This window comes from Mixophyes fleayi, chromosome 1 (assembly GCF_038048845.1).
Source record: "Mixophyes fleayi isolate aMixFle1 chromosome 1, aMixFle1.hap1, whole genome shotgun sequence".
NCBI classification, from domain to species: Eukaryota; Metazoa; Chordata; class Amphibia; order Anura; family Limnodynastidae; genus Mixophyes; species Mixophyes fleayi.
Window position 1 is genome coordinate 337,596,361 of NC_134402.1, and position 25,778 is coordinate 337,622,138.

At 42.6% G+C, this 25,778-nt stretch overlaps 1 protein-coding gene across 4 annotated transcripts in view; it reads right to left on the reverse strand.

Annotated features, from left to right (window-relative positions):
* Nucleotides 1-722: 722 nt before the first annotated feature.
* MED15 (mediator complex subunit 15) overlaps nucleotides 723-25,778 on the reverse strand; it is a 34,785-nt gene continuing 9,729 nt past the window's right edge. The window contains exons 6-18 of one of the 4 annotated variants that reach the window (XM_075215573.1): nucleotides 24,325-24,611; nucleotides 16,133-16,465; nucleotides 15,766-16,014; nucleotides 13,098-13,214; nucleotides 11,754-11,890; nucleotides 10,134-10,258; nucleotides 9,755-9,889; nucleotides 9,408-9,471; nucleotides 9,259-9,325; nucleotides 8,673-8,833; nucleotides 7,696-7,862; nucleotides 1,641-1,739; nucleotides 723-1,309 (exon numbers count right to left, since the gene is read on the reverse strand). In XM_075215573.1, coding sequence (XP_075071674.1) covers nucleotides 1,173-1,309; nucleotides 1,641-1,739; nucleotides 7,696-7,862; nucleotides 8,673-8,833; nucleotides 9,259-9,325; nucleotides 9,408-9,471; nucleotides 9,755-9,889; nucleotides 10,134-10,258; nucleotides 11,754-11,890; nucleotides 13,098-13,214; nucleotides 15,766-16,014; nucleotides 16,133-16,465; nucleotides 24,325-24,611 — 2,078 coding nt within the window. In that variant the 3' untranslated portion in view covers nucleotides 723-1,172. Of the gene's footprint in view, nucleotides 1,310-1,640; nucleotides 1,740-7,695; nucleotides 7,863-8,672; nucleotides 8,834-9,258; nucleotides 9,326-9,407; nucleotides 9,472-9,754; nucleotides 9,890-10,133; nucleotides 10,259-11,753; nucleotides 11,891-13,097; nucleotides 13,215-15,765; nucleotides 16,018-16,132; nucleotides 16,466-24,324; nucleotides 24,612-25,778 lie in introns of all 4 variants that reach the window. The other 3 variants (XM_075215564.1, XM_075215578.1, XM_075215586.1) reach the window with 3 other exon arrangements.

Here is a 25,778-nt window from a genome sequence, read left to right on the forward strand (position 1 = left end):
GGTATCTGCAGGAGAGGAGGGGCATAGTAGGGGAGGAGTGTGTGGATTAAAACAAGTCTAAGTGCCTAAACTCCTAGTACCACCTACTACACCCCAATGTCTTGCAGTGCCCCCCAATGGTAGGAAAGATTCATTGCTATAATCTCATAATGCGTTTCACAACTTTAAATTTGCAGGTTAAAACACAATTCATTATTTAAAGCTATACAAAGATTACCTATGTAACAGGAGTCTGGAGGAAACTGGCCCGTGACAGAGCCATAGTGCATAAAGAGGGTGCTGGATTAAATGCACTCTCCTAAGTGAACCCCATTTTCTTCACATCATCTACATAGTGCATAAGGCACTGTGTAATATGAGAAAAAAAACAATACATTGGAGGACCAAATGACAGATCTGATTTACAATGCATATTTTGCTTGTCTGAACCATAGTCATTCATTCATCTCAGGTAATGATAACAGAACAAGTTTTGTAAAGTTTCCGGTTTGCTGGTCAAGCCAATGTTTTATAAACAGATTCTATAAAGACTTTTACTCTTGACCAAGAGAACAATGGCCCAAAGGTTCTTTCCTAAATGCTACTTAATTTCAAGGGGATTCTACTGAGCAGAAAAGTACTAGAATGAAGGATATCAGCAAAAGGTAATATTTTAGCAGCTGCTCAGTTAATCCGTTTATATCTTTTCTTTGGAAATCATAAAAAAATACAGACAGACCTCACACAATCAGCGACTCTTGCAGGCAACAGTCTGATTTATTATAACAAAAGAAATACAATTTAAAAGAAGTGTACAAAATACGCCTGATCACATCAAGCATTAACTCGTATACATGTTATTACTAGGTTACATGCGAGTGCATCACAAAGCTCTCTGTTCAGAAAGCTCCATCACAAGGGGCACTAGAATTCACTTTTTGTATCATTAGTGTACTCATGCTGACAGAGTTGAGAGTTGTAAAGAAAAAAATGTATTGAACTCATTACATCTGTCTTGAATTCCACACAGTATATAAACCATAGCTGGCCGATTTAAAAGCCACCAGTATTATACCAGCTGATAAATCAGTAGCGGCTATCATGCAGGAGTACAATACTTGTCAAGCACTTCCATTTACTGGCCCCATGGAAATACATTACTGGTCCAGTTCTTTGCGTAGATGTTGCTTTGTCTATGCAGCGGAGAGGCATGCTTGTTGAATGCTCTGTGCCCATGTTGTTAGCAGGGCTGTAAGAGAGTGCTTGTCAGGAAGCTGAAGGAGTTTAGAGGTCATATAGCGATACACAGACTGCAGGAATGGGTTCGCTTCTGCAAAGAAACCATTAAACATTAAGTACATGGAGTAAGAACATACAATTCATTCTTCTAGGTTTATACAAGTACACAATACAACAGCATTTGCAAGTCATTTTATAAGTAAGCTCTGGATACGGTGCCTGGTAGCTGCTCTAATCGCTGCCATTTATTAATATTCTTCTTGCTGATTATTATTTCCATCAGCTGGCCAACTTAATCTTTGTATAGTAAGCATGTTCTTGTTGACAAACCTTTTATAACATTTCAGAGAATTTTCAGCTCAAACAGTAGTGTGACATGTAACATGCATGAGAAATACAACTGTAAGAGTCATGAACATTACCATATTGCCGTGGATTGTCCATCCATAGTGGACTCTGTTCAGGGTAATCGGCTGGCACGCTTAGCTGCAGAGGAGGTACACTTGGGAGGTTTTTGTCATCTAGGTTCAGAAAAATATTAGTTATGATGAGAGAAGTGAAGCTACTAATTAATCAGCATCACTCACCACTGCGGTTGACAGTCCTGTGACAAAGTACACCCTCTTTCAAATGTTTTTGACATATCAGCATGAAGTTGTGTGAGAAAAAGTGCACCCATGATTCTGTAGCTTGTAGAATCCCCTATAGCAGCAGTGACTTGAAGTCATTTTTCTGCATGAATTTATGGGTCTCTTACATATTTGGGAAACTTTGGCCCCCTCTTTCTTAGAACACTGCTTCAGTTCAGATTTCTGAGGACACTTGCTATGGACAGCACTCCTGTGGTCCAATCACAGCATCTCGCTAAGGCTGACTTGGCTATTCCAAAACCTCGATTATTTGAGTTTTCAGTTGTTTAGTTGCAGATTTGTTGGTGTGCTAAGGATCATTGTTCTATTTCCTGATCCAAGGGGCAAGTTAGGGCATAGATATAAAGGGTCTAACAAAATTATTAAAAGGATAAATCCTAATATTTCTCACTGTAGAATGATGGATTTCAAATGGTTTGGAAATGACATTATAACCCTTCTCAGACAGAAAAGCAATTGATGCTATCATCAGAGAACACAGACTGTTTTTCCCCTCAGTATGGTGCTAACACAAACATTAAGGCTACATACAAGCCAAAGGTTCTGCTTGTATCTTAAAGTGGTAGCACTTGATTATTTAATGATGATACACAACCTGACTCAAACTACCTTGTTACAGATATGGAAACAGTAAGGGTGTACTTTTCACACATGGCTTTCTTCATGCTGGTTCATTTTTTGTTGACTAAATAAGAGGATTTTTATACTTACGATAAATCCGTTTCTCCGATTCCATCTGGGGGACACTGCTACCATGGCTGGTATGAGGGGAGCGTGGAGTTGGCACTTAACTAGTTAACTTGTTTAATGTATCAATGCTGACAGACCTCTCCCCTCTGCAACCCCCTGTAGCTCCTCAGTTTAATTATAAAGCGGTAAGGAAAATAGGCCAAACAACCAAAGAACATTCAGCAGAAGGGAGGGAACGCAGTGTCCCCCAGATGGAATAAAAAAAACGGACTTCTAGTAAGTATAAAAATGCTCGTCTCTTTCTTCCTATCTGGGGAACACTGCTACCATAAGGACATTCCTAAAGCAGCCCCCCTAAGGGTGGGACCGCTCTGACAGCCTGGCATGTAGAGCACTACGGCGAAAATTGGGGTCTGTAGACGCAAAGAATTGATAGAATTTTGTAAAAGTATGGACCAAGAACCAGATGGCTGCTCTGCAAAGTCGGTCCGCTGAGGCCCCATTTCTCGCTGCCCAAGACGCCCCTACCAAACGGGTGGAATGGGCAGTAAGTCAACCTGGCACAGGTCGGTTAGCACTGATGTAAGCCTGCCTAATGGTTGCAGTAATCCATCTAGCGATGGATTGCAATGAGGCTGGACATTCTCGTTTATGTGAATCAAAAAGGATAAATAAAGAATCTGTGCGTCGAATGTGGGAGGTCCTTCTCACATAAATTCAGAGAGCCCTGACCACATACAAACACTCCATCGAATTTTGTCGGGAAGACGATGCCCCCCCCCCCAGCCTGAAACACTGGAACCACAATCTCTTGGTTCATGTGAAATGCTGAAACCACCTTCGGTACAAATGAAGGAATTGTCCGTAGAACTGCTCTGTCCTCGTGAAAAACCAAATATAGCTCATGACAAGAAAGGGCTCCTAATTCCAACATTCTGCGAGCCGATGCAATCGCCAGAAGGAACACTATTTTCCACTTAGATCTGCTGAATGTAACGGTTCAAAGGGTGTCGTCCCCCCCCCCCCCCCTTAAGCATATCGAGTTACAAGGTTGAGGTCCCATGATGCAGCAGGCGGGACATAAGGTGGTTGGATATGTAAGACTCCCTGCAGAAACGTCCTAATATCCGGTATGTCCGCCAATCGAAGGTAAAAGAAAACTGAAAGGAACAATATTTGTACTTTTAAAAAGCCCAAACGCAGACCTGCATTCAAGCCATCCTGGAGGAATGCCAGGAAACGGGGAAAACGAAAGGACGACGTATGGCAGGGTCAATTCTCACACCATCTGATATAAGTATGGCAAATGCGGTGGTAGATATAAGCTGAAACTGGCTTGCGATGTTCACAACTCTAGGAGAGATTCCTCTAGACCGCCAAAGGTTGGCTTCCACAGCCATGCCGTTAAAGCCAGCCGAGGCAAGTCCTAATGTTGGAATGGACCCTGGAGAAGGAAGTCATCTCACAGGGGTAGACGCACTCCTTGACCTACTGCCATCAAGACCATGTCTGCATATCATACTCTCCGCAGCCAGGCGGTAGCCACCAGTATCACCGAGAGTCCCCCTTGCCTTACTCGTCTGAGAACGTGGTGCATCATCGAGGCAAAGGACCTGCCTACCGCCAGGTGATTCTGGACCAACCACCACTGAAGACACACCCTCGCTTTGGAAGACAAGCGGATCCTCTGCCGCTCCAACTGAAGATGGGAACCTGACCACTTCGCTAAGAGGTCCCACTGGAAGCAGCTGGAATGAAACCGACCGTAAGGAATTGTCTCAAAGGTCAACACCATCTTCCCTAGAGACGCATGCATAGGTGAATGGTTGGACTGGGAGCGGCCAAGACCTGTGTGGTTACATCATATAACGACCTGGTCTTGTCCTCCGGGAGAAACACCTTTTGTACTCTGGTGTCCATGATGAGCCCAAGGAAGGCCATCCAGTTTACGAACCATCCATGGTGCTCCAAAATCCTGACGGTAAGAGTCAGGTGATAACAGATTCACTGATGTGGCCTTGATGATGAGGTCGTCTAAATAAAGGTATTATTTTGACTTCTCTGGAACGAAGACATGCCACCATTATCGGCATGATTTTTGTGAACACTCTGGGTGCTTGGAAAGGCCAAAGGGGAGTGCCTGGAATTGGTAGTGGGCCAATCCTACCGTAAATCTGAGAAGTGACTGATGTCCCTCCCAAATGGGGAGGTGAAGGTAAGCTGGTTTGAATAGAACAGGTTTGAATAGAATAAGTTTTAATATTTTCTGGTTGTCTGGTACCGTGCAAATGACTCCTGCAGAAAGAAGAGAAGCGACACAGTCGAATCGCCTGTCTTCTTTCTGGATCGCAGGGTAAAGATGTTGCAAAGAAGCGACAAGGGGCTGGACCTGACAGGTCTATCTTGTACCCTTTTTGTCATGAGCTCACAAATCCAAAAGGTCTTGTGAGGACGCTATCCACTTTTCCCTGAACAGACTAAATCGCCCTCCTAAACCTGCTGTCGCAAGAAGGGATGCAAGAGTCAGGATGCCGGTTTTTCCGGAACTTTGGAGGACGAGCGTCTCAGAGAGGGAGGATCTACCTATGTAAGAGTGTCCGCTGCTACCAGTCAGTCTGCCTCTACTCGTCTGACCTCTAGCAAAGGAGCCTCCCCTGAAAGTGCTGGCGAAAAGAACCAAAAACGTGGAGGTTTTGCCTTAGGAACATTTACTGGCAGAAAAATACTTTTGCCACCAGTGGCCTGGCAAATAATATTGTCCAATTCGGGCTCAAATAACACCGCGCCTGAATAGGGTAATGTTTCAAGCGATTTCTTAGATTCTGTATCTGCGTCCCAGGACCTCAGCCATAGAGTCCTTCTAGCTGCCACCGCCGAAGCAGACATGGAGGACGAAATAGAGGCTGCATTTTGGGCCGCCTCATAAGTATCCAGATGCCTCCTCCTTTAGATGCAGGGCAAGGGGAAGAAATTCTGAATCCTGCATTCCCTCGGCCAACTGTTCTGTCCATGCTTCCATCGCTCTAGCAACCCACACCGATGAAAATATGGGTCTGAAAGAGGTGCCTGCTGCTACATAGATTAATTTTAAATGACGCTCAACTTTGTGGTCAGTGGCATGTTGCAGGGCCGCTGTTCCCGGCACTGGAAGTGTAGTGTGACGAGCCAAGAGAGCTACCGGAGCATCAACCTTTGGGATCTGTTCCCAGCGGGCCAGATCCTCGCTTCCTGAAATGCGTACAGGGTAAAGGAATCTCCTTGGAATAGTAAACTTCTGCTCCAGTTGTTTCCAAGCTGCCTCTGCGATGTCTGTTCCACTGACTGCGTCTTCTCATTTATTTTGAAAAGACCCTGATCCAAAAATTTGGGTTCATCCAAATCCATAAAGTCCAGGGCTTGACTAACTGCCAAGACCAGATAGTCAATGCCCTGATGTCTAGGGGATTATTCCAGGCCCGTGACCTGCAAAGAATATGAGTCAATAATAGGCTCACCCTGCTCTTCTGATTATCTTTAAAAATCAGAGAGGGATAGGAGAGGATTTGCAGACAAAGCCTCTTATTTCTAGAGTATAGGTGCTTCTAGAAAACGGTTTAATCTACCTAGGCCACTGACCAAGGATGAGAACCAGGCTGGTTCTCCAGAGGAAGGGCCTGATTTAGTGAGAAAGGATGATGAACCCGCCAAAGCAACTTCAGATGTCCCGGCTGTCAATGGCATCCCTATTGTCACAGGGAGGGCAGTTTTTACTGATGTTGAGGGGAGAACAGCAGAAACCGCTATTAGCTCCATAGGCTTAGTAAGCAATTGGACCAGTGTAGTAACCGACTGCGCCAGAGAAGATGCCCATGCCGGTTCCTCCGGGAGTGGAAGCACATTAATCTGGGCCTGCGTAGTGTGTGTCCCCACGACACAGTCAGTACAAAGTGTCTGTGGGTCCTTTTGTCTAATTGTCAACTTAACTTTACATTTTGAACAAGTGAAATATTTTGTAAGTGGTGCTTTCCCCTTATCAGACATTTTTTAAAGGAAAAACACACTGAAGCAAAAGAAATTCAGTCACACAAGATATAGGCTTGAAATAATTATACTAACTAATCTATGACAGTCAAAATAAGAAAATATGTAAGTTGGCCAAGTAGAATACAATATATATTTTTTTAATCTACTTGCAACACATTAACAATATATCCCTATATCCAACAGGAGTATGAAGGTATATAATTTTGGTACTTAGCCTTCCAGCTAATCCAGATATGCAGGAGAGGAGTCAGTCAGCAGTGTCCCCGATGTCAGGCTGAGGAGAGTCTGCTGTCTTCCCAGGCAATCTCTTGGTGCGCATATTGAGAGAGTCCAAGTATGCAAGTAGAGGTAGGGGAGCTCTATACACCTTAGCTCCGCCCCACAAGTCTCCTGCCCCTGTTCCTGGAATCGGTGGCCGTTTTCTTTCCATTTTAAACAGGCCACCGCATTGTGAATTCTCCGTTCTCCTCCTGACCAAAGTTTTTTGCAGTTTAACAAGACTCCCCTCTCCTCTCTCTGAGGTGGGATATGACCCAGCAAGATGGCGCCCGCCATCGCTCCGAGTATCAGCGCTCTATGCCTGTCAGCAGTGAAACACTGCAGGCGCCGTCAGTAAAAGCCATCCAGCTCTCACAAGACAGTGTACTGCAGCTGTCTAACAGGAGTGTGCTCTCTTTCTCTAGATCACACTCCTTAGATAAAGTTAGCGACAAAAAAAATAATTATTTTTTTTTCTAAAAAAAATAAAGGAATAAAAGAATAAATAAAAGCTATGCTAGCAAAAAAAGTAAGCCCAACTCCCTTGGGAACTTAAACTAAGCTAAGGAGCTACAGGGGGTTGCAGAGGGGAGAAGTCTGTCAGCATTGTGACATTAAACAAGCTAACTAGTTAAGTGCCAACTCCACGCTCCCCTCATACAACCCATGGTAGCAGTGTCCCCCCCAGATAGGATGAGAGAAAGAGTAAAATTAACCATGGGTTAGATTTTATATTGGTGTATAGCAGATTATTGTTCATTTTATCTCTATATATAGATATACAAACACCCACTATACAAACACAATTTCATACATTACTTCTAGTTGATTATGGCTCTTCTTTGTTAATACTCACCTAACTTGCAAATAAGATGGACTGTACCATTATTGCTGCAGTGAGATGGGTCCAGGTTAACCAGAAATATGGAGTGTAGTTTTGCAACCTCACCCTGAAGAACATTGGGAATGCTCTGTCTTTCATCATCTTCAAACTTTCTCTTTCGGGGTACAACCGTTTGAGCTCTAAAAACACAATAAGCCAGGGGTCACAGTTATAATTTCAATGCAGTGAATTGTATGGCTAAAGTGAAACGAAAATCTAATACATCTGTGCTACCTTTTTTGTGTTTTTGTTTTAACAGGGTATCTGTCAGGACAGTAAACTGTCAGTCATAGGGACTAAACATGTTCTAACACAACTGAACCAAGTTTCAACCATGATAATAAATTGCGATAAGTGACCCTTAATATGTTTTATCATGCGATCTTTTGAGCAAGCAACACCTTGCTAAAGTATTAGCTGGACTGGTAGCCGATATTCATATTCCGAGATTACTTAAGATTTTTGAACATACAGTGAAAAAGAAGGGCGGCATCCGCCCCTGATCAAGGAACACTCAATCATACTTTAACCTCAGTAAAAGGCACACAATTTGACAGCTTTTAAAAACAGTGCATCAAGACAAAACCTATAGAATTCCTAAATACAAGCAGTTAAAGGATTTATCTCAGTAAAATTTATCTCAGATCCCTACTGGGTAATTAGATGTATTAGAAACATTTAGTTAGTTTAGATATTTTTTTGTTTGATTTGTGCTGTATATGTGTTTGAAAACTTCTAATAAAAAATACATGATTTGAATTTATTTATTAAAAGTAACATTTTTAAAGCTCTACCTAACAGCTAACTTTACTTTAGCAATCCTGCAGACATAAAGCAGTGATCATGGCAAGGGATAAAACAAAAAAACAAAACGATCATTGCCAGTATTAATAATTAGACACTAATATTAGGCTTTTACTCTGGAATTAGCTGTGGTTGCACTAGCTTACGTTATGGGCTGCCCATGTATAGCAGTCATAGCGGGTACAAATGTTCGGTATAAAGAGTGGTTAAATACAGGTGATCTGATGTTCGCCAGGACCGCATCCAATAGTGGCTGACACAAATACTGCTGTTTCGTTGATGGTACAGTTGGCGGAGGAGGAGTTGGCTGGAAAAAAACAAAAAAGAAAACCTGAATTTCTGTGGCCTATTTTAGTTTGCCAAGATCTCGCACATACATATGTAATAAACATGAGACCAATAGGGAGATCTAAGCTGTTTTATCCAAGAGAGAATTTACAGTGGTAGGAAAGAGAAATAGATAATTACTGCAAAATAAGACAACGTGGGTGCGATTCAGAAAACTACATTGTGAATTTGCTCACTAGAGAAAAGGCAGGGTGAACGTGGAATTTTCACTGTGGCTCACTGCAAAAGGAAAGGGAATAGAACTTGTAGGCGTAACAGGTCAGACCTGGTGTGAGGTGCTAGTCGTCAGACATCTACAAAAATCAGCAGATTTTTCCCCCCTATTATTTTTGTCTCCAATGTGACTACTGATTAAATAGCAAACAAGTTAGAGACATTTCTTACCACAGCCATGTCATTCTTCAGTTTCTCCAGAGCAATCTCACATTTTTGCAAGGTCTTCAGGGGGCATCTGGACAAATAAGAGCAGTGTAAGCAACAGAAAGGAAAAAGAGGACAAGGCAATTACAGGGAACACACACATATAAATATACCTCTTCGATGGATCAGTCAGAATATCCAATAGACTCTTCATTTTACTGAGATCTTTCTTACGATCTGGTGGGGTAGGGAGGGGAAGAGGGAAAGGTAAATAATGGCAATTTAGATCTTTTTAGTTGAAAACCTGGAATGTTATAAGGAGAGCACTTGCTTATGACGACAGAAATGTCTCCATTCTACACTAGAGATAATCACTGCAGACACTGCAATGGACTCCACACAGTCATGTTATAAGCTCCTGTATACCTTGGTCACAGGTAAGCTTGGTTAATGCAGTGCTATACAGTCACCTTAACAAACACCTGCAAATTTAGGGACTGGAAGGAGAGAGGGGACTCACCTTCATTCTTGTCAATTTTGTTGATCATGCGTCTCAATGGCTCTATGTACTTGGAGAGCTGTTTTAGCTTTTCTAGGTATTGTTGTTCCTCTGACTGGTTGGAGCTTGCAGGACTCATCACAGAATTTGGATTACCTGAATGGGCAAGAACAGAGAGACATGTATTAATGACATATTGAATAACAGTGGCCTTACTGATGAAACTTATCCCTGTATCCTCATGTAGATATAGTTTAGTTAAGGATTGGGTTCAAAGCTGTCAGTCATTACAGGAAACTAGAAGACAGTCACTTAGAGATCTGCCCCAGTCCCTCACCCTGATATCTTAAATGACATTGGTTTCTTAACTGCGATTCAGCAATCATGTGTCTCCCCTTACCTGGAGTATTGAGGGGTCCTGGAGAAGGCACACTGAAATTCTGAGGGGTGCGGGCAGACGCTGGGCTCTGGGAAGGTTGTGGGGATGGGCTGGGCATGAAGCTTGGGGAGGGCGCTGTACCAGAGCTGCAGAAAAGAAAAAATTTCAGTATAGAGCATATTCAAGTAGCGCAGAAGTGTACACATAAATCATAGTAATTGTCCGATTTACTAAATATATACAAAAATAAAAATATTAAAATCAACTGTAATTCAATGTTATAGCAAATTCACAAAGGAACTACTGCCATTGTATTGTTGCTGTTTGCACCTGTTTCAAGCTGATCTACATCTTAGAAAATGCTAATTCTCAGTGACTTCTGATCGCTTCATTACAATGACCAGAAATAAACAAATAAAACGGGTTCGTATAAACGCAAAAATTATTTACTTATATCAAGCATTTGTATAAAATTCTCCTTGAAGCAGAAGACCATTTTTCATCATTGTGTTTAAAAAGTAGATAAAGATGATCATAACAATCCAAACTGAAATTGCAAAGTTCAGGGAGACATGCCCCAATTTTATGAACGAATAAAAATACACAATGTTTCAGATATACAAACCTTCAACATGCTTTATCCCACTGGTGTACCCCTCACCATGTAGTAAAACAAGAGAATTGTAATCCCACATGCAGTTAGTAGACCGTTACTGTACCCACCAAACGCTGCTAAACACACAGTGACAAATTCATAAGCTTTATTAATTGTATTCCACAGAATTTCCCCTTTCTTTTCCAATGGAATGCATGATGGAGTTTGTGTGTGCGACTGTACTGTGTGTGTCATGCAGAGAGAGTGGTTACTTACCACACCAATAAAAGTTACTCCTTTGCATAGCAGATGCCATCAGGCTGGAAAAACTGATGCAATTGGCACAACTAATTGTATTATTACTTTAATAGGTTTGTCTTCTGATTTTAGCTCCCTTTTGTTTGCATTAGCAGTCTTCCACTTGCTACAGTTCAGGCGTAATAATATAGCAAAGTTGTCAAATCATTAACTCTGGGATGTCTTCATGGCTATACAGATGACTGACCTCTATTGTTCTTTAATCAGCCATTTGCTACAAAAGATGGGCAAGATGGGCATGGGTCACTTACTCACTAGTGGTTTTACATGCTCCAACTGGACAGTAAAGAGAGATTACGTGGACCACAGAATAGTGATGTATTGACCACTATGGAGGACCACACATGAGAAAGTCTACATTTCCTATACGGACAGATCCCAAAAGCAGCTTACTCTTACTTATTCTGAGTTGTGTGTAATTTCACCTTAAGAAGAACACAGCACTGGGCAAAATATCATGAGCAGATGTACCTCTGCATGCTAGTAGCCATAAAAGAGCAGCGTGATTTGCACCCCTTTCATTTAGTATTTTTGCCACAACCAGTCACAGGAAAAAGTTAAATTTTCCTAAAAACAACTGTGTAGTGTAACTCTACATTACTTTCAACATGTTTAAAGACATTTTCTATAAATCTGCAGAGATGCAGGTAAAAGTATTATATGCATATATAGGTTAATGCATTCTTGTATACAACAATTTTAGTTGTAGTGTAGTTTGAGTTCCTCACCTGACATTGGAGTTAGGTTGGGACATTGGCTGTGAGGGCTGTGGGGAAGGTTGAGGAGGAGGTGGCATAGACTGTGGAGTCTGCACCTGCTGTACAGGTGACGGTGACGACATTAAAGAGATACTGCCCTGATTTACCTAAAACAAAATGTTGCATTTGTTAAAAAAATATATAAAATAAAAATTGCCAAAATTTAAACATCAAAATAAAAAAAAAAGAAAACAAAAACAAAAAGTAAAGAGCAGTTAGTCACAAAGCCCAGGCGTACATCCATCTGGGCTGTGTCGCTGGACCTGCAGAGATATCGTTAGGGGAAGATGAAGCAGTCTTCAGGGAGCCACCTGTACAAGAGGAACTTGAAATAGAACAGAGGAGCCAGGTCCTTGGAACCCACTAGATACCAAACAAAAATTAATTAAGTGGACCTGTAGTTTATTCAGAGGAAAACAACTCAGGTCAGCCCAACTATTGCCTGGCAACAGGTGAATATTAAAACGTATAGATCAAATTTGCAACCACAGGAGCTCAGTGTGTGTAAACACTATGTAGAAATGTGGAGCATCCAGTGATAAAGTGATAAAACTTGGACTGTGATTGCACAAACAGCAAAATATAAAAAACAATATCTAAATGACCCCCGTCGGAGGAAGGGGGGGTTTCAATTCTCCACGATGTCCCGTTGAACCTCTGGAATGGCCGTGGAGGCAGGAAGATCTGTGTAGCACCAGGAAATGGCCACAGCTAGACATTGCAGGGAATTGAACTCCCCCCAACAGTCATAATCCTGAGAAGACTTCTGAGTATGTTGTAACAGACAAGCACAGCATACACTGCAAGGGCTGTAAACCTAGAAAAAAAAATGCAAGCAGCAGATAGGCAGAAGGCAAATGATGAACTGAGATGAAAATGACAGGCACTGCCAAGCATATATATAAAAAAAAATAAAAAATAAGATCCAGTGTCTAGATTTAAACGTGACCCCACGTTTGTAAGTGGAGGCTATTTAATGTTTGTGTAGTTTATCAAATGAAAAAAACCTTTCCCTGAAAGTTTTATGGATGTACTGTTTGTTTAGCTACTCCACATAGTAAGAAGCAAAGGACACTGTAACAGTCACACTCTGTTACTCTAGTACAAACTAACAACCCAATATTAGGATCCACAGTCCAACAAAAGCATCCTAAAACTACAGAGGTAACCACTGAATACCCTCAAAAAAGAAGGCATTAATATAGTCAGATGAGCAGGTTTTGGCTGTCCCCAAGGAACACAGATTTACATCTTGAGGGACTGCAGATAACTGACAGACTGTCACAGCTCTGGCACCCACAAGTCAGTCAATACCTGTGGGATCTGCTGTCCTCCCATAGGGGTGGAGCTTGGAGGCGTGTCAGATGCAGTGGTGGGCGGGAACCGCGACCTTATTGCCATCCCACCTCGAGTCATAGCTGCGGTGATCATCTTTGGAGGACAACAGACAAAAGTAAAACAAGAAATGCAGTGCAAGTGGTGTGAGGGAGAGGAGTACATGCAAAAGCCAAAAGGAGGGTAGGGGCCCAGGAGCACCCTAAAAACTACAGAGATCAGCACTGTACAGCATCCCAAGCCTGGAACACCTGCATTAAGAGCTTGCAGACCGCAGCAGAGTCAAAGAGCAGCCCCCAGAGGACCTTTAAAAGTCTATATTACCTACTTCATGTGCCTTTTCTATAACTCTTTCTCACAGGAAATCTTAGCATTCAATCACCAGACTCTAAGACCTTCAAACACTATAGGTACTATTGCTCTAGGGAATAGCTAGAACTTCCAATACAACAATTGCTCATTACTCCTTATACCTAAACAAGAGTATTCATGACAACAAAAACAAACCTTGTATTGCTAAATTCACAATTGAACATTTCAATGAATGTGTGCAGAAGATATGGAGCCAATGAAAAATCCATTCCAAAGCAGATCTTGCTGTAAAAGCAGTATATTCCTATGTTATAGGGAATATCCACTTTTGAATAACAATCTACTTTCAATCCAACATCTCAAAAAGAAGCCAGGAATTAGACCATCATTTATATAAATGAGCTGACAGTGAAAGAGAACGCAATCAGTCCAGTCTGATGGATTTAGACTGTACAATGTGCAATGGCTGCATTCAAATAAATAACTCGGGTCAGTTCATAGCTTCAAGTAACAGCTAGGGTGCCACAATGACAACCTCACATTTGCTGCATAAAAAGGGGGACAGAAAGAGTACAACTTGTCTATAATGTGGACAATCCTTTCCCTATTCTACATTTTAGTTCATGCCTTTAAATTACACCACTAATTACATATTTTTTTCCTTTTAATAAAACATACTGATGTCCAACCTTTTCTAGTTTGGTGCTGGTGGTTACAGTAAAATCTCTAATTGGAAACAATGTTTCTTCCCAAACAGCTGCAGCCATATCACAACAGGAAAATGAATAATCAAAACTGCCTCTTTTTCCCCTATGTTGCGCACATACATAACAATGGTTTGTAAAATAGTTATTAAGAGTCCCGCCTCTGCGTGCTCTAAATAGGATAACTTGTCATCTCCCCCATTTCCTTTGCAAGCAAACTAGCCATTGTGATTTATGGGTTAACAGCTGCACTATTAAGAGTTCCCAGGAGACAATGACAGTGACTGAACATTATTACAGCCCCACAGACACTATATGATAGCAGCTCTTCAGTATCTGCATCATGCAATTCAACCATTCTATACAAGAAAAAACATGAAACACGAGTGGCCATATATCCATACCTCCCAACATTTAGAAGCATGAAAGCAGGATAAAATAAGCCACGCCCAGTTCGACTCAAACTCCGCCCACAAACTAGCACATTTCCTAAAAAACTCCACCCACTTTCCTGTTAAGCCCAGCCCCTTTTGTGGATGGCAAAAAACAGTACCATTGGGTCATGTTAGTCAGATTAAATTCAGCTGAATATGGATGAAGCAGTTTGTGGAGAAACCTAGTTTCCAAAAAGACCTACTCCAAGATAGAAAGGACTGGGTGGGTGGGCAATGAAATGTCTTATAAACTAAAACAAAAAAATGTTTTGTTGCGATTCATAAGTTCATATTTACAACTTGGTCCATTGAAGATTTGTGTCTACCACGGTACATAGAGTATGCCACTAACTATAAGGGATACAAAAAACACACACAATGGGTAGAAAGAGTCAAGGAGTCTGTGCCATGCAAGGAGAAGCCAAATGGAAACATATATGCACAAGTCCTCTGAAGCTGAAACCACATCAGCTGAGCCTTGAAGCAAATAGATCATAACATTGTTCAGAAGCCTGTCTGCAACAAAAGGACGAAAAGGTTTCACAGATTCAGTGAATAAAACAAACCAATTCAAACAGCCTATAAAACTTTTTGAGAGCTACCTCAGGGAAGAACAATTTTGCTTTATCCCTCTAGTGACTGCTCTGTTGAAGCTAAAAGAAACTTGTCCAAATAGCAAGAATCAAACAATGTGTTTAACAAACACAAGCAGTCCCTGCATCTGTCAATATATGTACACTCATCTAGTCTAAATGTGTACCATGGTAATAAACCAACATTGGCCTATTAAAAGTACTCACCGTCTATCATTGTATACATGTTCAGCGAATGTAATACCGTAGGTTATAAGTTATTAGTCCAGAGTACAGTTATTCAGAGATATCTGGGTTTTAGCCACAATAATGACCACCACAGAAGAGGGCTTTCCTCTAAAACCAGCAGGCGTTATTATTGCACCCACCACAGAAAAACCAAATTAAAGAAGCAGTGCAAGTTACATAGCACACAAAATGAAAAAATTTTGTGCGCACATACACCAGGTTTCTACAAAATCCACATAAACTAGTAATAAAAATGAAGGACAGTTGAATTTACAAAATAAACCTGCAATGCTGCTTTAAGTGGCTTAAATTGCAGTTAGAAACGAATTACATGCACACGAAGAGCACTTTATAGTTTCTTCAAACAAACACTTACCTGGCCTCCTGCAGCTGCCCTGTGAGCCTGAGCTGCTTGCTGCTGAGCCGCTTGTTGCTGGGCTGCCTGCTGCTGCTGCTGCTGTTGTTGTTGTTGTTGTTGTTGTTGCACCTGCTGTTGAGCCGCTTGTTGAGCTGCCTGCTGTGCCTGTTGTTGAGCTTGCTGCTGGGCCTGCTGTTGAGCTTGCTGTTGAGCCTGCTGCGCTTGTGCTTGCTGCTGAGCCTGCTGCGCTTGCTGCTGGGCTAACTGCTGCTGACAGAGAAAGTAGATAATAGAAAAAAAAACACACAAAACAACTTCTAAATATATCAGAAAACTATTACATAAACTAGTTTGTGGAGAACAGGCTTTATGTGAAGTGAAATACCTGGAGTATCTTGAGCTGTTGTTGCTGCTGAGGTGTGAGAGTTACAGACATAACTTGGGATGGGATTTGTCCTGGAAGAGTCTGTCCTTGTGACACCAGGGACTGTGTCTGTGGTTGACCAGAAAGCAGCTGCTGTTGACTCTGTGCCACTTGCTGCTGTTGCGGTATCTGAAGCTGCATCACTTGCTGTGGCTGCTGCTGTTGCATTTGTTGTTGCTGCATAGGCTGCTGTTGCTGCTGCATGACCTGCTGAACCTGTTGCTGCTGCTGTTGTTGCTGCTGTATTTGCTGCATGTGTGCTAATCTCAGTTGCTGCTGTTGTTGCTGCAACTGCTAAAGAAACAAAGTTCAAAAGGAGTCACAAATGAACAACAAATATAGAAATTGGAGTCAATCATTCTGGTTGATTTTATGGCAAAGTTCCTTTTTAATTTGTTAAGAAAATAAAAAACACAATTTAATTTTCGGTAATCTGTGCTCATCAATCACATGGATTAATTTGGAAACACAATTTAATAATCATCATTTATTTATTAATATAGCGCCACTAATTCCGCAGCACTGTACAGAGAACTCACTCACATCAGTCCCTGCCCCATTGGAGCTTACAGTCTAAATTCCCTAACACAGACAGACTAGGGTTAATTTAATAGAAGCCAATTAATCTACTAATGTTTTTTGCATTGCGGGAAGAAACCGGAGCTCCCAGAGGAAATCCACCCAAACACGGAGAGAACATACAAACTCCATACAGATAAGGCCATGGTTGGACTCAAACTCATGCTGTGAGGCAGAAGTGCTAGCCACTAAGCCACCGTGGTGCCCACATCAATATTTTGATTTAAAAAAGTTAAACTTATGAAATCATATTGCTTTAATGGCTTGCATTACTGAAACACATACAAGCCCTATGAGTATTTTTGCAACTAAAAATATCTTCCCTGGCTTCTTAAAGAGCAGAGTTGGCTAGTAGATTTGACATTCTGGCTTTTCCCATTCCAAGTAACCTCATTTATTTTATTAAAGGTAGAAAAGAAGGTAGACACTGTAATTAAATTAAAAATCACTATCAAAGTACAGAAGTACACAGTGGACGAGAACCCATGTCCTCCAATACATAGCAAGTCAATATAAGATGCAAAGCATAATTATAATCATCATCATTTATTTATATAGCGCCACTAATTACGCAGCGCTGTACAGAGAACCCATTCACATCAGTCCCTGCCCCATTGGAGCTTACAGTCTAAATTCCCTAATATAGACACACACTCTCACAGACAGACAGACACTAGGGTCAATTTTTGATAGCAGCCAATAAACCTACCAGTATGTTTTTGAAATGTGGGAGGAAACCGGAGCTCCCGGAGGAAACCCACGCAAACACAGAGAGAACATACAAACTCCACACAGATAAGGCCATGGTCGGGAATTGAACTCATGACCCCAGCGCTTTGAGGCAGAAGTGCTAACCACTAGGCCACTGTGCTGCCCCTGTTAATAAAGGCATTCTCCCCTGTTTAAGTTATTTTGCACAATAAGCATAAGGACTATTCCTTTAATACCATAAAGTCCTACACTACATGGGCACACTTATATGGACAACCCTTCTAATTAGCGTGTTCGGCCATTTCAGCAATATCCATGGTTACACATTAGCAGAAGAATAGGTCAGACTGAAGAGCTCAGTGACTTTCAACAAGTCACTGCCATCAGATGACACCTTTCCAACAAGTCAGTTCATCAAATTGTGCACTTCAACTTTGTGGCAACAGTTTTGGGAAGGACCTTTCCTGTTTCAGCATGACAATAACCCCAAGCACAAAAGGAGGCCCATCAAAAATGGCCGCGTGGCACCTTTTGAAAAAAAATTAAAATAAAAACACGTCAATAATCTAAACTAGATATAGGCAGGAGCCTATGCCAAAGTGTCCTAACTCCTAAGGCACTTAACAAAACAAACTGAGGTAACCACAGGAGATGAGGGGCATAGTAGTGGAGGAGAGTACAGATCAAAGAAGTTGATAAGTGCCTAAACTCCACACCCACTACTATACCCCCAATGTCTCGCAGTGTCCCCCAATGGCAGGAAAGAGAAATGGGATTTTTGTTGCGTTAAATTCTTTTCTCTGAATCCAAAGGGAGACACTGGGGTATAGAATGCGGTGACTGGAACTTGGGCACTTTCACATTTAGGGACAAAACGGATTCTCCTCCCCCTCTAAAACCCAGTCGCTGCCTCTGAATCTCAGTATTTTTCAAACAAAGCCACAAAGGACAGAATACAGAACAATAAGGAGAGGCGAGAAAAACGTTGTCCAAAGAGAACCAGAATCCTAACAAGGATATCAGTAAAAGAACAAAGAGTAGCAACAAAAACAGAGTGCAAAGGGAGGGTGCCCAGTGTACCCCATTGGTTTCAGAGAAATAAATTGATGTTAAGTACTAAAATACAATTTTCATTTATCTTAATGGGGGTACACCTGAACACTGGGGACATCCCAAAGATATCCCTAAGGGAGGCTCCACTCAGAAGTCAACCTGTGGAGCACTTTATATCCATAGCTGGAAGCCTTGGACTCAAAAGTATTAAATCTGTAGAACTTTCTGAAGGTGTGAACAAAAGACCAGTTGGCCGTCCTGCACAGCTGCTCAGCGGAGGTCCAACGCAGTGTCACCCAAGAGGCACCCACTCATCTAGTGGAATATGCGCTCACATTTTCAGGGCAGGCTGCAGAAATACCATTGTAATCCACCTAAAAGGCCTACGTACACAGATTCTCAAAGACCACACCATGTTCAGAGAGCATAGAGAGACGTCTTCCTCTGAAGCTCTATCCCTAACCAAGGCCGGATTCAAAATATCTTGATTCAAATGGAACTTAGAGACTGTTTTATACTGAAAGGAAGGATTCGTCCTAAGCACAGCCCTGTCCTCGTGGAAGATGAGAAATGGGGATCTACAAGACAGAGCCCCTAGCTCCAAAACTTTAAAGGCTGTGGAGATAGTCAACAGGAACATGATCTTCCAGGTAATAAACATCCACCAAATCAAGTTATTCGAAAGTAGGATGCTGCAAGTCTGTCAGTACCAGATTGTGATCCCATGGAGCCATTGAGGAATGTATGGAGTCTGCAAATACATAATTTCCTGCAAGAAGATCTGCATTTCAGGTAAAAGACAGTTTTTTTCTGAAATAAAACAAACGGCCGAGACCTAAACCTTCACCCAGTTCAGTTTTAACCCCTTCCAGAAAGTCCTGCAAGAATAGTACTAAGCGGTCCAACCTGAAGAGGTAGGAAACCCCTTCAATTCACACCAGGAGATGTAAACCTTACAAACCCTGTGGTAATTCCTGTCCGAAACAGGTTTCCAGACCTGGATTATAGTCTGAATCACAGTGTCAGAGGACTCCTTGGCTCTAAGGATTATGGCTTCAACAGCCACACCGTTAAAGCTAGCCGAGGAACTCGGCTAGCTTTAGAGGAAAGCGCCATGACTTAACAGGTTTGGTACTAAATCGGGCATGAGCATTAGCCAGTCCGTTGCACGAGAATTACCCGAACACACACTCTTTTTACATTTTTTTAAGCAGCCATGGGAGCATTATGTCTGTGGATCCCTTGTCCTAGAGCAGAAAAGCTCCACCTTGTGGTTCAACCGAGATACCATCTTGCAGAGGTCTGTTTGACCCAACCTAACCACCAGCTGTTGGAATATCTGCAGGTGAAAGGACCATAGCCCAGGATGAAAAGCTTGCCTGCTGAGTAAGTTGGATTCACGGTTTTCTACACCTGGGATGCAGACTGCTAGAATAATGAGAATGTTCTGTTCTGCCCAATATAAAATTCTGATGGTCTCATTATCAGGGCAATCTTGGTGCCCCACTGGTAATTTAGATAAGTCATCATTGCCCGATTGAACCTTTATGGCCCTTCCTCACAACTGCTGACCTGAGGCTAGAACTTTGAATACTGCTCAGCATATTTATCAGAAGCTTGGACTCTTCCAGAGATGCCACTCCTCTGGTGCGTAGTCCGATGCTGATGCCAGCTTGAGGGAGTTAGCGCTTGGGATCCCCACACAGAAATTTGCAGTAGTGGTGGCTGGATATGCCTCTAATGTGATCCCACGGGCTGAGGAAATGGCCACAAGAAAAAGAGGCTATCTGAGCTAGCCACAGAAATGGCACCAGGGGAAAAAAAGCATTCGGAGGCAGCTAACAAGATACAGAGGGGAAGGAGATTCAGTTCTGACTAACTTTAAAGGTGCCCAAGCCCTAGTCATCACACTCTATACCCCAGTGCTCCTGTGTCCCCCCACAAGGATGAATGCGTAAAATGGTTTACGGAGTTTGGTGCAGAAGAAGTTGACTAGCCTGCACAGAGTCCTCACCTCAACCCCATCAAACACCTTTAAGTGGAACCCCAAGTGCAAGTCAGGCCTCATCACCCAGCATCAGTGCCCAACCTCACTTATGCTCTTATGGCTAAATGGATGCAGTTCCCCACAGTTATGATCCAGGCTACCGTCCAGTGGACGCTGTCATAGCAGCAAAAGAGGAAACAACTCTATATTAAAACCCATGGTTTTGGAATAAGATGTTCAACATACAAATATGAGTGTGATATTCTGGTGTCCATATACCTACGGCCATGTAGAGTACACTGACTCGACACAGCAAAATATAAAAGCAGAAATGTACTGCTCGAATGAAAACTAATTAACTAAAGTGCATCGTCATACTTGGCTACAAATATAGCATTTTGCAAACAATTTTAATTTCTGCCTTTCCCTCTTGCTATTTATGTAGAGCTGCAAGTTGCTCAGCAATATCTGTCCAATTGCTCATGTGACAGGAAGTCAGACTCTATACATTATAACTGAGGGATTGAGGTGAAAAGGGGGTGATGCAGAACTCAAATGTTACAAAAGCTGGCGTTATACAGCCTGTAGGGTTCGTATACAGAAATACATTCCCTTGGTGAACACAGCTGCAGCTCAACCTGCACTGGAAATATGGTTCAACCCTCTTTTCACTTTCATCCCATCTGGGGGACACGGCTACCATGGGGACGTTCTAAAGCAGCCCACTTCAGGGAGGGACCGCTCTGACAGCCTGGCACGTAGAGCACTACTGCCAAAAGCAGCGTATGCTGCTGCAAATACATTGAATTGATAAAATTTGGTAAAAGTAAGGAGCGAGGATCAAGTGTCTGTCCTGCCTAACTGGTCAGCTGAAGGCCCCATTTCGTGCAGCCCAGGACGCCCCCACTGAGCAGCAGGGGCGGATCTAGAAAAAATTTAGGCCCCACCCCCTTTCTGACTTCTAAGGCTGTCGGCAGCTGCACAGTATGTGCAGGTCCGCTCGGCAGTGACAATGTGCTGCCCGGCTGCTCTGATTGTGACACAATCAGAGCAGCCGGGCAGCACACTATCACTGCCGAGCGGACCTGCACATACTGTGCAGCCGCCGGCAGCAAGCCCCTGCTAGCAGGTAGAATGGGCTACAATACGATCTGGCACAGGTCTGTGAGCACCGACATAAGTCTGCTTAATAGTAGAAGTAAGCCATCTAGCAATCGATTGCTTAGAGGCCGACCATCCTCGTTTAGAGCAGTCAAACAAAATAAATAATGAATCTGTGCAGCGAATCTTTGAGGTCCTCTTGACATAAATTCTTAGAGCCCTGACCACATCCAGAAACTCCATGGAACCTGTCCCTGAAAACTGTGGCCCACCTGTGAATACTGGAACCACTATTTCTTGGTTCATATGAAAGCTGGAAACCACCTTTGGAAGGAAAGCAGGAACTGTTCTGAGAACTGCCCCATCATCATGAAAGACAAGATGTGGCTCACGACATGAGAGCGCCAATTTGGAAACTCTACGGGCTGATGCAATAGCTAGTAGAAATACAACTTTAATAGTCAAGAATCGTAATTCTGCAGTGTGTAATGGTTCAAAAGGAGGTCCTTGAAGCATATTAAGCACCAGGTTAAGATCCCAGGGGGGCATTGGAGGAACATATGGAGGTTGGATATGCAGGACTCCTTGCAAGAAGGTCCTGACATCCGGAATACCTGCCAAGCGCAGGTGAAAATACGCCAAAAGGGCCGATATCTGTTCTTTCAATGAACCTAGAAGAAGGCCTGCGTCCAAGCCATCTTGGAGAAAAGCCAGAAACCGTGAAAGATGAAAGGCAGCCTCGTGGCATGGTCAGCTTTCACACATCTAATGTAGGTTCGGCAGATGCAGTGGCAAATACAAGCCGAAACTGGTTTTCTAGCCCGAAGAAGGGTGTTCACTACTCATGGAGAGAAACCTCTGGACTTCCATAGGTTAGCTTCAACAGCCATGCCGTTAAATTGAGCCAAGGCAAGTCCTGATGTGTGAATGGTCCTTGTTGAAGGAGGTCTTCTCGAAGAGGTAACTTCAGACCCGGTCTCACCGATCGCCACTAGTGGTACGCATAAATTCTGAGGCTGTGCACTAACCTGAGCCTGCACAGCCAGGGTACTCCCGCCGCAGTCCCGGGTCCTGTAGTCCAATTGGTAACTTATCTTTACACTTGGAACATGAATAATATTTTATCCGAGGTGCCGTTCCCTTATAAGACATTTTTTAAGGGAACAGTATAACAATAAAAGAATGAAATACAGGCAATCAATCACAAGCAAACAGAGATACTAACTAGTCTATAACAGAGTCAAAAATTAGTTTCCCTGCTAAGATTATGTGTTCTGCAATTAGTAATCTATATATGAATAAAAATGATATTGCAAGAACAATTTAGTTTCAACATACCCCTATCTATGTTCTAGAGATGTAAGAAAAGTGGTACTTAGCCTTCCAATCAGGTTAAGATGTGTTTTTGTAGCAGGAGAGGTCTGTCAGCAACTACATGTCCCTAATAAATGGCTGCTGCTCTTTTTCCCAGGCAGTTGTTCGGCGCCTTTGGAATAGATCACTTGCTTCAGACTGCAGGGAAGGACTGTCTTCTAAGTACCCTCCGAGCTGCACCCTTTTCCTGCTCCTCCTTGACTTTTGTGCCAGCAAAAGGCGATCTGCTGCATCTATAATATGCAGCAGATCACCTGGTGGCCGTTTTTCTGTTGGAACAAGTGGCCCCCTAATTTTGCTGAGAAGGGCTATTGGTACATTCCAATATGGCGGCCCCTGGCATTCTTATTACTGGCGCTCTTTGCCTTTTTTGGCAGTGCCGATATATCGGTCCTGAATCAGGGCGACAGCGGCTATAAGTCCCTTGTCAGCGCTGAGTGTTAAAAAGTAAAAATAAAAAAATAAAACTTCTGATGCTAGAGAGCCGTCCGGCTCTCACTGTCTGAATAAGTGTACTCTGTATAGCTAACAGAGCACACTGCTGCATAAAGAAGGTTAAAATAAGTAGAAAAAAGAAAAGAATTTCTTCCTGTTACTAAAGTAAGCCCAACTCCCTTGGGCACTTAACTAAGACTAAGGAGGCTACAGGGGTTTGTCAGCTTTGATACATTAACAAAGTTAACCTGTTAAGTGCCAACTCCACCTCCACTCACAACCCACGGTAGCAGTGTGCCCCAGATGGAATGAAAGAGAAACTTGGGATCCTTTAACTTTTTATGGCATTTAAGTCTGCAATCACGTATTGACTCTTGGCAACAATATATCTATATTTATCTGTATCTATATATCTATCTGTATCTATATATAAATGAAGGCTTTGGGTTTTGTAGACTGTTCAAATGATTAGCACTCCTTGAAATGGAAAAGAATACTTCAAAGAAACAAAAAGAGCAGGTTGTAATATGAAACAAAAAAAACACGAGCAAGGCCAAAACAAAACAATTTTGAGTACTTATTTGACATGTCTTGTAATGGCTATTTTAGATGGGTACATTGAAGCCTTAAAGAACATTTTCTGTGCCTATTCAGTGAAAACAATTGTGCATCCACCAAAACAAGTAGAAAGACAAAGTTAAGTAATGTAATTTTGAGTGTAGTGTATATAGCAGTGATGGCTAACCTGTGACACTCCAGGTGTTGTGAAACTACAAGCCCCAGCATGCTTTGCCAGTAGATAACTAGCCGATAGCTGGCAAAGCAAGCTGGGGCTTGTAGTTTCACAACACCTGGAGTGTCACAGGTTAGCCATCACTGGTATATACCCTCCCCCAGTCCAGATATTACTCACCTGCTGCTGGTTCTGCATCTGTAGCTTCAGTATATGCTGCTGCTGGGCTGCAGCCTGAAGCTGCTGTGCCTGCTGCTGTTGCTGTGCTTGTTGCTGCTGCTGCTGTTGCTGCTGAGCTGCAGCAACTGCTGCCAATTGAAACTGTTGCTGCTGCTGTGGTTGCATAACATTCTGCTGAGCAACCTGAAATTGCTGCTGTTGTTGCTGTTGATGTTGTTGTAGGGCTGCTTGCTGCTGCTGAAACTGCTGCTGCTGTTGCTGCGCCATTTGTTGGAGCTGCAGCTGAGCTAAAAGATATACAAGGCATAATGTAATAATAATCAGTACATTCACCCAGAGTAATAGTCAGATAATGTCCTAATGAGGTCACACATTTAGGCCACGAAATGGATGCCGCCACAATGTCTAGGTGACAAACCCACTTTACCACTGTAAAGGAATACAACATTGAATGGAAGAGCAGTTTACCCCCATAATCTGACAGCAACAAAGGGAAATATATCAGAAATATATATTCATATAAAACATTAAATAAGGCCAAGTTTACCCTTCGAAACTACTAGACTGCTACAACTAGATTTTACATTGCACAGCAAACAGTCATAGTCATGTGCATCTGTTTATACATCTGACAGCCACTAACTACAATAGACTGAAATGAAGGCTATATGGTATCAAGATAGATATAAAACAGCCTCCAATATGGCCCACCATCCCTACAGCACATGGGTCCAACATGATTCAGGCTCAGCAATTCCAGATACATCATTTCAAATGGACTGAAAGAACATTTACTGTATTGTACCTCAACATTTGTATGGCGTTCATTACAATAGGAAATGAACATGCCCACTGAATTATGATGCACATTGGCCTATGTAAATCTAATGAATCCAGGAGACACATGACTTCCTGCGAGTCTCAAGAAGCGAAGATCTAGATCAGGGGTTGGCAACCTTTTTCTATCGGAGTGCGGTGTGTGTGTGTGTGTGTGTGTGTGTGTGTGTGTGTGTGTGTGTGTGTGTGTGTGTGTGTGTGTGTATAAAACACACATACATACAGATCTGCCTAGAGAAATTCATGGCCCGAGTACAGCAACTCCATGGGTCCTCCCTTATAGTTAAGCATGGTTAAAAAAATGTTGTGCCGCCGCAAACCATGCAAGTGGTCATACAATTGGGGGCGTGGCAATACATCATTGGGGGCATGTCTAGCAGGTGAAAAGCACCAGGCCACCCTCTTACAGAAAAATGCATTACTCACACATGCCCCCTTGCTCAGCAGCTTTGCTCACATATGTCCCGTCTGCCCACATGCTTTAATCACACGTGCCTCCCTCTGCCCAGCACCTTTAGTCACACATGCCCCTCTCCATCACCTTTTGTCACACATGCCCCCTCTCCAGCACACCATCTTCTTACCTTATTCTCCACTGCACAGCATGGGAAGATATC